At 37.0% G+C, this 13,986-nt stretch overlaps 1 protein-coding gene across 1 annotated transcript; it reads left to right on the top strand.

Annotated features, from left to right (window-relative positions):
• The first annotated feature begins 1,451 nt into the window (after positions 1-1,451).
• LOC4333584 (protein YABBY 2-like) lies at positions 1,452-11,422 on the top strand. Its single transcript, NM_001402192.1, has 6 exons — positions 1,452-1,917; positions 5,733-5,855; positions 7,223-7,349; positions 10,166-10,214; positions 10,372-10,447; positions 11,010-11,422. Exons 1-6 carry the CDS (start codon positions 1,843-1,845, stop codon positions 11,118-11,120), a joined length of 561 nt encoding a protein of 186 aa, NP_001389121.1. The 5' UTR covers positions 1,452-1,842; the 3' UTR covers positions 11,121-11,422.
• Positions 11,423-13,986: the final 2,564 nt, after the last annotated feature.

Below are 13,986 nucleotides of genomic sequence, written 5' to 3' on the forward strand. Positions count from 1 at the left end.
ATATATATATATATATATATATATATATATATATATATATATATATATATATATATATATATATATATATATATATATATATATATATATATATATATATATAGTGTAAATCAACTTCGTAATTAAGCATAACTGTCCACTTGTACTTTCTGCAAAATGTGATACATCCTCTGTAGCAGGTGTGGACCAATAATAACCACACTATCAAAAGCAGTTCTGAAAATATATTTATTCCCCCTCTTTCCAAAAAAAATAAAACAGTGGATGAATCATGGGCGCAACATGGTAATAATATAAAAATGATTGTTAACACATAATAATTCCAACAATGTGAAGAACAATTTTGTCTTTAACAACTTTTTTTCTTTTTAAAAAAGCACATGTTTTGCGATTTATTTCTAGAAACCCCCTAAGGGTATGTTCGGAACTGCTGGTTCCCAGCTTCTCCGCCTCCTTTTCCGCACGCACATTTTTCAAACTGTTAAACGGTGTGTTTTTTACCAAAAGTTTATATACGGAAGTTGCTTAAAAAATCATATTGATCCATTTTTGAAAAAAAATAGATAATACTTAATTAATCACGCGCTAATAGACCGCTCCGTTTTCCGTGCGTGTGAGATGGGTTCCCAACACCCACAAACAAACACAGCCTAAGAGTTCGGCAAAAATTTCTTCTGTTGAACTTCATGAAAATAAATGTATCCTACAAAAGGTCATCGCACTACAAATAAAGTGAGATGACAGAAGCTTGATGTTTCAGATAGCTGATTTAGTCAAATATTTAAGCGGTTCGGTTGTACGTCCAACCTCTACCTGAATTAAAATTCTAGATTTAGATCCAGCATCCATCAATTTGATAAGTACACACATGCTTGTCCATACTCGTGCGCGCGGGTGTTTGCTGCCTTTGATAATATCCCAGTTTGCGTAGAGAATACACACACGTATATGGGTTAGTGTGTGCATCAAATGCATTCTCTTAAAAAGAAAGAAATAATTGAGATATTTTAAAAAGCCTAAGGTACATTTCTTGTCTAAATTAATACCATTATGAATAATATATACTTCATACAAATGTTCGAAACCAACATTCGCACGAAGTATCCTTACGAAAAATGTTTGAAACCTGAAATTTCTCAGAATGATATAATAGTTAAAATATAATATGGCAGCTTCTCAACATATTATTCAAAGAACCACTACCTCAAGATAACTTGAATTTTAATATTAGATGAGTTATATAGAAAGACCAGTTTGTGTTGACATGACATGTGGCTGCTGAGTAGTTACATGCAGACAATCCAATCCATCCTTTGGGGGTACAATGAGGGAGCCCCCAACCATTCATTGTTGCAATCATGCTAGCTACTATAGCATTTTCCACCTCCAACACCACCCCCTTCACATGAGCCACGCAACAAAAAGGCCTAATTCCCCCCTCACCCTCTCCCGTTTGCACCACCACCAATCTCTCTCTCTCTCTAAGATCTCTATCTATCTAAAGATCTGAGCTACAATTAATTAAAACCTGATAAGAAGAAGACCCTGAGCTCAATCCCTTCTTATTATACTATATATATACTTCTGTATTTGTGCACAGTGTTGGTACAGGTATCTGCAGACAGCCATATCTATCTTTCTAGCTAATTGGCAATATGCCTGAAGTCCACTGCTCGTCCTAAGATTTACTTCTCCACCCCCCCCCCTCTCCTTTGCTTCTTCTTCTTCATCATCATCTTCTTCCTCCTCCTGTTAATTAAGTTCTTGATTTCTAAGCTAGCAATTGAGCACACATCGATCGCGAGAGACGCAGCGGCGCCCGTCTACCGCGGGGCTAGAGGAATGTCGGCACAGATCGTGCCGGCGCCGGAGCATGTGTGCTACGTGCACTGCAACTTCTGCAACACAATTTTCGCGGTAATTTGTCTGAATTGTTGATCCCTTTCTCCTTCTCTCTCTCTCTCTCCCCTTCCTTGATTTCCTTGCCTCCTCTTTTCTACATGAAGTTTCTTTTCTTTTTTGGGGGGGAACTCTCGATGAAGGTGCAGATCTACAAGGGAGATCGATGCATATATGAGATGATTGGTTGCTTGGCTTTTCTTTAGAATTGTGTATGATTTGGGCAGTTCATTTGCGTGATTTCTTTAATTTTTAATTTGTGCGAAAAGATGTGTGTCATGCTGCCAAGAGATTGGGTTTCGATATATATGTTACTTTTTTTTTACCCAATTACCCTTCGTTTTCTTTCTTTAATTGTCGACAGAGTTCAGATAGCTTCACCTCCTTTCCTTTTCGACTCATTAAAACTCTGGTCCGGTTTTCTCTGAAAGAGAGCTTGTCGACCCTAATTTTTTGATTTAGTCTACCATGGAGTCATGGGCATGATTACATATGAATGGGAAAAAGGGCAAAGGTCATGATGATCTTGAGAATTGAGCTGCTTCTCTCTCTTTGCACCATTTTGTGTCGTTTGATTATATGGGTTCATGAATTATTTGGGCGAGTTGATGAACTTCAATTAACTGGTACGTACTAGAGTAGCTAGCTCTAGATCATCCTTGTTTTCTCTCTCGACTCTTAATTTCCTTCAGAACCTAGCGTAGCTGATGCTAGATCGATCTTACGTACATATGAAGTGCAGTTGATTTTCTTGCCGGTCGACTGGTACTTTATATGGCTACCATATATAAGAGTATCGTCGTTTCAGGTGTTATTACTAGTAATCGAATTGCTACAAATTAAAGAGCATGCAATAATAACCCATAACTTTAATTAGTATATGCAACTACTGTGTATAATGTTCTCCTGCTTGCCTCTTAGATCGATCATCTTTTAAAATCCACTTGCTCATCCCCTCTAAGCACAAATACAGCATCTGAAGGACTCAGAAACGGCAACCTCTCGAAGTACTGTACTGTGTTACAAGAATTAAGGTGCAAATTGCATCAATAATTCCTGTACGTACGTGTTCCCGTGCTAGCTGTTCCACTCATTCGTTCTTCCCGTGCTATATCTTGGCTTTCTTGATGGTTTCTCTTTCTTTTTTTTCTTTTCTTTTTGGTGCAATGCATGGTACGAGTTTAAGGACTAAGTACAAATAACTAGAAATATGTAATTAAAATGAAGCAGAAGCGGTAACCATAAGGCAAAAGGATTATTTACGTCCTTCCGAAAAAAAAATTGTGGTTTGAGCTTGAGCTAGCTTCTTCTCCTTCCTCCTCTTCTTCTTCTTTTTTTTTTTTTTGAGAGAGAGAGAGATGCTTGAGATGGCATGGCCGGCTAGCTTCACTCAATACATGCAAGGGAATTAGATCAGTCCTTATATATAGACTGTAGTTATCAGTGATGTGTTGAACTGGTCTGAATGGTGTTTTAACTAGCTAATCCCCATGTTGAACTCATATATATATATATATATATATATATATATATATATATATATATATATATATATATACATATATATATATATATATATATATATATATATATATATATATATATATATATATATATATATATATATATATATATATATATATATATACACTATCAGGAATTCGTATAAACATTTTCTCTCTCTATTTTTTTTCTGTTTCCCACTTCTTCTTGGATCTTGCCCTGCTCTGTTTGGAAGTACACGCTGCTAGACTAGTGATATGATATGATCGATTCCCCTCAGTCAGTCAGTCAGTCTGATCTGCATGGGCGGCGAGAGTGCTACGAGATATCTCAAATTCGTCCACACACACCATAATAAATCGTCTCTAGTTTCGCCTACGGTTCTCAATGAATTGAAGTATATATATATCTTTATGTATAGTGCATATCAATTATTCTTGTTGATTAATTAGTTAGTTCCGTTCGACTCTCGACATGTTAACTTCTTGGCACAATTACATGCATACAGTCTTTATATAGGAGTATATATATCTTGTTGATCTGCGCTACTTGCATGCTTCAATATATCTTTCAGACTTTTAGAAGAGAAATTATATTCCTTATCTCTGAAGTCTAAATAGCTACTGTAGTTTGTAAGAACTTTATTGGAGGCCATCTTTTACTCCATCTCAATCTCTCCTACTCCCTCCAGAAAGATAATCAAAATAAGCGCATTTGGGAACAAATATAGCTAGTGACCATTAATGAGAGTCGGGCCCAAACAATTCAAGTATTGTAAATACCATAACAGCAAAAAGTAGAATACACCAAAATGAGTCTATTACCAGTTCCAGGAAGAGCACACCAAATGACAGAAACTATTACTCAATCCCAAAACAAATTAATTTTTACTATAGCTAATTAGCTATGAACTTGGAAAGTAGTGACCGGGATATAGAGAGTGTACACGCCAACGACAAATGCAGAGCCGTACGTACTGACTTCCTGCATCTACATCACCAACTGTAATGTCAATTGCTGAGGCGTAGTACACATGTCTAGTGTAGATAGTACATGTATAGCTACATATGCATCCATGCATGATCTTTCACAAGATCTTACCAGCATGTCTCAACTTTACTACTGCAACTCCAATACTTATATATGTATGTCTTCTTGCTCTCTCCTACCGAAAGATGAAAAAAAGGGGATTGAATCATCTTGTGCATTGCATGACCCACACTTAAATGTACTCCCTCCATCCAAAAAAAACTCAACCAACCCTCCTAAGACAACGAATCTGGACAAAAGATAGTCCAGATTCATTTTTTTTGACAGAGGGAGTACCCACACAAACACACATGCAGGAGAGGAGATGTTGTGCTTGAGAGTGAATTGGCTTCTGCATGAAGGGTCACTGTCTCTAGCTAGCACCTTTCTTTCCTGCACTGTTCATGCATGTAGCTGAAGGCTTTGTGATTTCCTACTACTGCTACTACTACTCTGTGGAGAGGCCAGACAGAGGCATGACATGACATACCATGCAAATGCATGGCTTCTTCCTTTAAAAAAGTCACCAAGAGATATGTTGTGAGGTTGTTTGCTTCTGTCACAACCAACTACTAGCAGCTAGCCCTTTTGTGCTAGATATGTGTGGAGTGAAGTGTGATTTGAGCTAACTCCCCTCATGGGAGCACACACAATCATTCTCATTCAGTCACTTTGCTTAATTATTTCTTTCTTCTTTCTTATGGGAGTGAGTGCCCAAAAAGTGAGTGAATGTAGGGAATCAAACAAAGTAGAGGTACTGTGCTCTTCAGGTTTGGGAAGAAAAATGGGAACGGCAAGGGACCAATGTGTGCAGGCATTGGAAAAGGGTGCCCCCAATTCTGATCTGATCAGATATATATTCAGATCAGCAGAGCCCCTGATAAAAGTCATGGAGGAACAGTTATCCACATCTAAAGCTATAGCTGTGTATTAATGTGTATCTGCAGTCTACACCAGCCTTATGAAACATGCATGCATGCATGCATGCCTTTGAGATTTGATTTTTTACTTCTCAGATTCTTTTGTACAAATGCAAAAAGAAAATGATCCTTTGGAATCTAGCATTTGTTACATATTTACAATATAAAGTGCTATACTTGTTTACTTTTCATTCTACTTGTTCCAGCACATGCATATGTAATTGTACACCTGCTCAAATTTACAATGAGTGGCATATATATTATACATATTAATTACGGCTTACTTGTATTTCTTCCATAAAAAAACATGTCTAGAATATTTCTTTTCTTGACAGTAAATATTCAGGACATATTATACTGATTCTTGGAATCAATCTACAGGTCAGTGTTCCAAGCAATAGCATGCTAAACATCGTGACCGTCCGTTGTGGCCATTGCACTAGCCTGTTGTCAGTGAACTTGCGAGGATTGGTCCAAGCACTCCCAGCAGAAGATCATTTACAGGTTGACACATCAATACATACTACTCTTTCATGCATGAAATTATGGATACAGATACAATGACTACATTAAATCATATTATCTCTTTTTAATAAAAAAAACACACATATGTTGCCTATATATATCTAGAATCCAAATTAATGGCACTTTTCAATCATAACCATTGCTACTGCATGCTTAGTCTGATAGAGCTAGAAATCAAAGAACAATTAATGTATATGTACCGGAGCATTCTTCACATACCCAGCTGGAAAAAAAATCACATGCAGATCGATGTATGTTAAACTACCCTATATATGTCGAAGTAGTATAGTACTACTAGTATATGTAGATAACTACTCCCTCCGTTTCACAATGTAAGTCATTCTAGCATTTCTCACATTTATACTGATGTTAATAAATCTAGACATATATATCTATCTAGATTCATTAGCATCAATGTAAATGTGAGAAATGCTAGAATGACTTACATTGTGAAACAGATGAAGTAGATTTTACTCACAGAGAAAAACGGAAAAGACACCATGCAATGCATGCATGGGTCATCTCAAGCTTGAATACTTTACATGTACAGCAGAGACAAATTAAAGCATTGCACTATTTACTCACAGGAAAGAATTTTAAAGCTCTTGCACATGCCAAAATATATACTAGGAGTACCAAGCCATATGGCTAGATCAGCTAGCTAGCTCAGGTTGCTCAGCTGATCTTATACTACATGACTTGTGCCCCTTTGTCAAACCCTGCAGGGTTATTCCCCGCAAAAAAAAATAATAACAAATCCTGTAGGGTTATTGATAAATACTAGTAGATGTTTTGCATTTGTTTTTATATGCTACTATATATAATGGAAAAAATCCTGCCACACAAGTACTCGAATTAAATTTCCAATATGAAAAGCACGAATTTCGAATTCCGGCAATAACTACATGTTAGGTTTGATATACTCCCTCCGTCAGTAAGGGTGTGTTTAGTTCACGCTAAAATTGGAAGTTTGATTGAAATTGAAAAGATGTGACGGAAAAGATGGAAGTTTGTGTGTGTAGGAAAGTTTTGATGTGATGGAAAAGTTGAAAGTTTGAAAAAAAAAGTTTGGAACTAAACTCGGCCTAAATATGAGGGATACGTTACTATAGAATGTACAAAATTGATTCGCCAAATTCATGTTTAGAGATTTTCATGTTTGCTTCACAAAACAATCAAAAGCCATACAGATTTTTCGAAATGATCTGAACAGTAACCACCAATGTTTTACTTAATTTTCTTGTCTTGACTTGGTTATAATTTCCATGTAAATACACACTAAGTAGCATCTAGAGGAAAAATGTGTGACTTTAAGTTGATTAACTTGCTTCTTACATTTTCCTCAGGACAATTTGAAGATGCACAATATGAGCTTCCGCGAAAACTACTCTGAATATGGCTCATCTTCCAGATATGGCCGAGTGCCAATGATGTTCTCAAAAAATGACACAGAGCATATGCTGCACGTGCGACGTAAGACAATGCATATGAACCTGCATAATAAATTTAGTGTACATGTGCGACGGAGCCATATTTCTAGAGATTATTGATTTTACTATATGAAGCAATATAAAGGTATACAAATGCTAGGGGAATATTGCATATATTCACATATACATGCTGGGTGCATATACCACTTTTCTTCTCCAAACCCTTTTTATCTTTGTTGTTTTGCTCAGACAACTGGGGTACGTGTGTTACTTCTTAATTAACACAAATACATGTATAGAGAAATTATACTGGCTTAATCAATTCCTGAGTTATGCACCTTTTTTTAAACAGATATATTTAGAAAATTCGACGAGGGATAAAGCTCTACTAAAAAGTCAGAAAAATAGAAAATTTAAACAAGTTGCATTGATTCAGCTAGAGGTGGATAATAAACTAGCTAGGCTCACAAGCTGGCTTGTTAAGCTCGAGTTTTATATCAATTTAACATGTATTAATCTATTATATGTTCACATAATAGTAAACACTACTCCCTCTGTTTCATATTAAAGTCGTTTCATATTATAAGTTATTTTGATTTTATAAAAAAAGTCGTTTTGATTGTTTTCCTAGCTAGTCAAAGTAATTTAAGTATGACCAAGTTTACAGAAATATATAGTAACATTTCTAATACAGAACAAACATATTAAAACATATTCAATGCTAGATTTAATATAACTAATTTGGTGTTTTAAGTGTTGCAAAAGGTTTCTATAAATTTAATCAAAACTTTAAAAAATTTTGACTAGAAAAAGTCAAAATGACTTATTACGTGAAACGGAGGAAGAGTAACTAGTAAAGTACTAACTAGACATGAAAAGTTTGAAAGTAATTTCAAGAAGTATTATCCATAGTATAAGTATTGACTAATAGGCACTCGGTATATATGGAAAATATGGTGTGTCTAGTTAAGCTAACAAGCTAAAAATCCATCTCACGAGTTCGAGTCGATCAGCCAAGCCACAAGCTTTGAGTTTTTTTCCCCAACCCTAGCTAGGCTTAGGCCCTCTTTGTTTAGGCTTATAAGCTAACTTATAAGTCGAAAAGTCTAAGCCTAAACAAACAAACAGCTTTTCTGTTTGGCTTTTTTGAAGCCATAAGCCACTCTAACACTATTAAGCCAAAAGCTAGGTTGGAGAAGCTTTTTTGTCTTATGTGAGATAGATGTATGACTCAACTACTAAACTTAGGACATTAAATCCACCGGCTTATAAATCATATAAGCCAATAAGCTGACTTAAAAGTCTAGGCCAATAAGCTTAAGCCTAAACAAAAAGGCGCGTCTGCTGTTATTGATCAGGTTGAGTTCTGTTAAAGTTTATGGTCCCCATCGCTTGGCTTATTTCCTAATAAGCCAAAACGGCTTATTAGGAAATAAAAATGAATTTTTAGGTAAAACTTTTATAATTGTGTTTTTGGTGACTTAAAAGCCAATGTTGAAAAAGAAACTACGTTGAAAATATCTCAAAATCAATCTCAAAATTAAGCTTGAAAATTCAAATTTTGGCTTTTTCTTTAGCTGATTAGGCCATCCGATAGGAGCCATCCGATAGGAGCCTATACTGGGCTGTATATAGAAATTATTCTTATATGAATTAATGAATGAAACGAGATGTGCATGTGTGCGTGAGTTCTAGCTAGTAGCTAGTACCATGCATGGTTCGGTTAAAGATTTTTCCGTGCGGTCAAAATGCATTTTTCAGTGCGGAGGTCCCGCCCGACTGTACCCTGCATGTCTGCGAAAATCCATATTTTCACGTGCGGGCGGCCTAACCGCATGAGATAATCCATCTTCCCGTGCGGTCGGGTTAAGTAGACCACACGGGATAATCGATTATCCCGTGCGGTCAAATTATACCGCCCGCACGCAAAAAAAACTGAAAAAAAAAATAAAATAAAAAACACTAACCCTAACCCTAGAAATCTAGAATCGCCCGCTGCCGCCGCTCGTGTTCGCCATCGTCCTCATGTCGTCGTCGTGGTCGCACCGTCGCCGCTCTCATCGTCGTCGTTGTGGTCGCGCTGCCGCCGCTCCTGGCCGCCGTCACTGCTCCCGGTTGCCAGCACGGCGCGGATCCGACCGGTCACCCACCGCGCTGTCTCCGCCAGCAGCCGTCGTGCCGCCCGCTCCCGGCCGCCGCCTCGTTGGCGGCAAGCCGGGCAACTCCCGCGCCCCGTGCGCTCGGTGGGGAGGGGAGGAGCTAGAGGAAAGGCAGAGAGAGAGAGGAGTGATTGAGGGTGAATAAAAGGGAAAATGAATAGAGAAGATGAAAAATTTAAAGTGAGTAAGAGAGAAAAGAGGGAGAGGTATTTTTGCGTGCGGTCCACTTAAGAGGCCCGCACGTGAAAATCGGTTTTCGCGTGCGGGCCTCTTAAGGGTCAACACGCAAAAATAGGCTTATTTTTGCGTGCGGACCGTTAAGAGGCCTGTCTGCGAAAATCGATTTTTGCGTGCGGGTCTCTTAAGAGTCCGCACGCGAAAATGGGAGGCCAATTTCTGCAGACGCGCGCGAAAACGGTCCGTCTGGGAAAATGGAAGCTCCTTGTCCAGAAAAATGTTTTGTGTACTTGTATATATTTGAAAATACTGATGCATGAACTAGCTACTTGAGTACTATTTCATTTTGTGAGCCCAAAAATATTGACGTACGAACTACTTGACTACTACGTACTCCTATTAATTTCTTGAAAAACCTAGGAGTAGTATACATACTCTCAAGAGTATGTGCTTTAGATAGTAATTAAACAGTATCTGGATGCTTATACTTTTTTTTTACAAATCTTTTTCATACAACTTGCAGCTCCAGAGAAGAGGCAGCGGGTTCCTTCAGCTTATAACAGATTTATCAAGTGAGTTTGATCTCGAGACAATTCGATCGATCCATATATATATATAGATCGTCTAGACAGCTTATAACATCTGAGAGTTTTCAGATAATTGATATAAATCTGCCGTATTCTATACTAAGTGTGTTTGATTTTGACACCCACTAATATATCACTACAGGGAAGAGATCCGGAGGATAAAAGCAAACAATCCTGACATAAGCCACAGAGAAGCCTTCAGTACTGCAGCAAAGAATGTTAGTACATGTGTAGCTAGGGGAAACAAATTACTATCTTAATTACTTTTACATATACTGATATAATAGCTGTTCTTTTTTTTACTACAAACTATAATGCAAATTCTCACACACTTTGGCCTGGTTTAGTTTCCAACTTTTTCTTCAAACTTCCAACTTTTCCATCACATCGTTCCAATTTTAACTAAACTTCTAATTTTAGCGTGAACTAAACACACCCTTGATCATTGCTGAATATATATTGATAGAAGTATGTGAGCCATATACATAGAGTTACATATCATCAATACTACATATTGTTGACTTTGTATGTCACTGCTAGCAAGATATTAAATCCATGGCAATTGCCATTTGCTTAATACTCTTATACATATAGTAATGTCCATATTGATCACTGAATACTCAGTCTATATGAATTTAATTTATATAACATATTCGTAAAAAAAAATAGTGGTCAAAGTTATATATTTAAGACCATGTCATCGTCTAAACCATCATCTACTTCTGACTAGAGGGAGTAACTCTCATCTCATATGCATCCTACTTTTTTTTTTTTTTGCAGTGGGCGCATTTCCCGAACATCCATTTCGGGTTAGGCTCCCATGAGAGCAGCAAGAAGCTCGATGAGGCCATTGGAGCTCCTAGTCCCCAAAAGGTTCAAAGGCTGTATTGATCGAGTACACATGATGATCGATGGATCCTACGTGCTTGTTGATCTCATGTTGTAAGTAACTTAATTAAGAAAAAAAGTCTACGCTTATTTATTTCTTAAGTATCATCAGTTAAATTTGTGAGCGAGTATATAGATGAGTTGTCATGATCAGTGAGTGATCGTATGCATGCAGTGCTGAGAATTAAAGGTGTATATGCATGAGTAACGTTACATGCAGCTAGTGTCGACGCACGTATGACAGACTGAATAAACTCTTCACCATGTTGTTTTTTTATGTTTGAAATGAATTAATTAATTGTCCATGATTGCAATCCATTTCATACCGGTATTATTGGCCAGTGCAGATCAAAGTTTCTACAGCTTATAAGTACTATATATCGTATCGTATATGTGTGCACGATGCACTAATCCATTGTCATTTGTCTACACGGTTCGCAAGATCGATCATACTGTGTACACATGCATACTGTGCATAGTGCTGTTCTTTTGTGCTAAATACTAAACATATGAATTGTTAATCAGTAATGTACTACTATATTATATATATAATACTATATGTATGTAGATTTTAATGAAAGATTGAGCTTGCATTTATCCTGCAATTGAGAAACATTGGACCAGGTGAAATGGTACTCCTTCCGTTCCATTTTAAGTGCAACCATAAGTTTCCGTGCCCAACTTTAATCGTCCATCTTATTTAAAATTTTAGACTTTTTTTTCACATCATTCTCAGTTACTTTGACACTTTGCTAAGACTATATATAATTATATTGATGAGTAAAACAGTACCAATATACAAAATATATTGAGAATTATGTAACTATATAGTACCTTGTTACATTCTAACAACGTTATTTTTTACTTTTATTTGTAGTTTTAATTGATGTTGTCTCCAAATATTTCGAGCCAGATGTGTAGATATATATACCCTTAGGCTATCTCCAACAATGAAACCCAAAATACAAGACCCATTTCACGTTTGTATAGCGCTACAGTCAAAGAGTTCAATACCCATTTTTGGTCTTCTCCAACAATAAGACCTAAAAGAGAACCCTTACTGCAAATAGGTCTTCAGGAGAGAGGATACTCAGATTTAGGTTATGCCTCTTATAGCACGCAAAATGGGTCTTCTGTATAGGTACTCTGTTGGAAGCTGAAATAGTACTATCGGAGACCCATTTTAGATTTGGGTGTCTTTATGGGTTACTTATTGAAGACAGTCTTATACATACATACTGGAGTAAATATGCATATGGATATATTCACATTGAATTCTTCTGCAGCTAGTTAGCTAGCTACACACACATAATGACATTATATAGTGCACTGTGTGGACTGTGGCGATGGCATGCATCGATCGGCCACGCGCGCGTACCGAGTAATCGACGTATGATCGCATGCATGCGATCATCCTGCCATGCATGCATGCATTTGACAGGGCCACTAGTCACGATGCAGCAGCTGCTAGCTGCCTCCCCATCTATGTGCTGGAGAAATTACTCCTACTACAGCTTCTCCATGCATGGAATCTCGATCATAATTTGCTTTGCTTTGTACTGCTCCCTTCATTCTAAATTGATCTACATATAATTTTTTTTAAGGTTATTCCTAAATAATCTACATATTTGTGTTCATTTATCAAGTCTATTCGTTATTTGTGCATGGGAGTAAATTGACATTGATGTATGTATCCATGCACGCAAGTATTTATAGCCCACATGCAATATCTTGGTATTTGCTATTGGTTAGGAAATAGTGGGGATGTTGCATGCATCGAGTTTGTTGCTAGAGTAAATATAGTATGAGAGAGTTATTAGCTTTTTTTGGTCTTGATGTACCTATGAAATATGTAGATCAATTTGGAATGGAGGGAGTACTACACTAGCTGCTGTGCTGATTATCATGAGCTCAGCATTGCAGATTCATCACTGATGATTTACTGACTTTTGGTCTCTCTCTCTGCTAGCTCTCTCTGTATGTGGTGCATATATTTCAATTAATCTGGCTCCAATTTGGTCGTTTCGACCCAGTACAGCACGTACCAGCATTTGTTTTCTTGCTGGTATGCTGGTAGTACTAGCTAGAGCTGGTGGCCAGCCTGAGACAGAATGACAATGGCTCATATAGAATTGAATGGCCTGCAGAGCAACATACTACTACTATATACCGGTCAGTGTTCCAATTATGGGACAGTATAAAAGTTTGGGCCACCAAAAGTTTTGAGGGGCTGTTTAGTTTCCAAAACAAAAATTTTTACCTATCACATTGAATATTTGACACATGTATAAAGTATTAAATGTGGACAAAATAAAAAACCAATTACACAGTTTGCGTGTAAATTGCGAGACGAATCTTTTAAGCCTAATTGCACCGGCCATGATTTGACAATGTGGTGCTACAGTAAACATTTGCTAATGACGGATCAATTAGGCTTAATAAATTCGTCTCGCAGTTTACTGACGAAATCTGTAATTTGTTTTGTTATTATTAGACAACGTTTAATACTTCAAATGTGTATTTGTATATTCGGTGTGACAACCAAACCTAAAATTTTTCCCCAACTAAACAAGGTCTGAATTACCACGTCCATCCAAAAATTAATATACTGGAATAGCTATTTCTGGCTGTGAAATACACACTCCATTCAAAAATATATTCATACTTCATGTAACAAAGACACGAAACTATGTGCATGCAAGTAACACTGGTGGAGAAACCATCTTTGCTCGGTTAGCCAAAATCCACAATATTCCCGGTTGTAATAAAAACCGGGATTAAAGATTATCTTTAGTCCCGGTTCAAAAGTTTAGAGCTGCTTTTTAAACCAATCGGAACTAAAGATCTATTTTTACCAACCGGAAAAAAA

The sequence above is a fragment of the Oryza sativa genome, chromosome 3 (assembly GCF_034140825.1).
Source record: "Oryza sativa Japonica Group chromosome 3, ASM3414082v1".
Classification (NCBI taxonomy): Eukaryota; Viridiplantae; Streptophyta; class Magnoliopsida; order Poales; family Poaceae; genus Oryza; species Oryza sativa.

Excerpts from the sequence above, each read along its gene's own strand:
- LOC4333584 (NM_001402192.1), top strand. The coding sequence starts at position 1,843 with ATGTCGGCACAGATCGTGCCGGCGCCGGAGCATGTGTGCTACGTGCAC. Across the intron at positions 7,350-10,165 it reads GCATATGCTGCACGTGCGAC|CTCCAGAGAAGAGGCAGCGG; the intron begins GTAAGACAATGC and ends TACAACTTGCAG. Across the intron at positions 10,448-11,009 it reads TCAGTACTGCAGCAAAGAAT|TGGGCGCATTTCCCGAACAT; the intron begins GTTAGTACATGT and ends TTTTTTTTGCAG.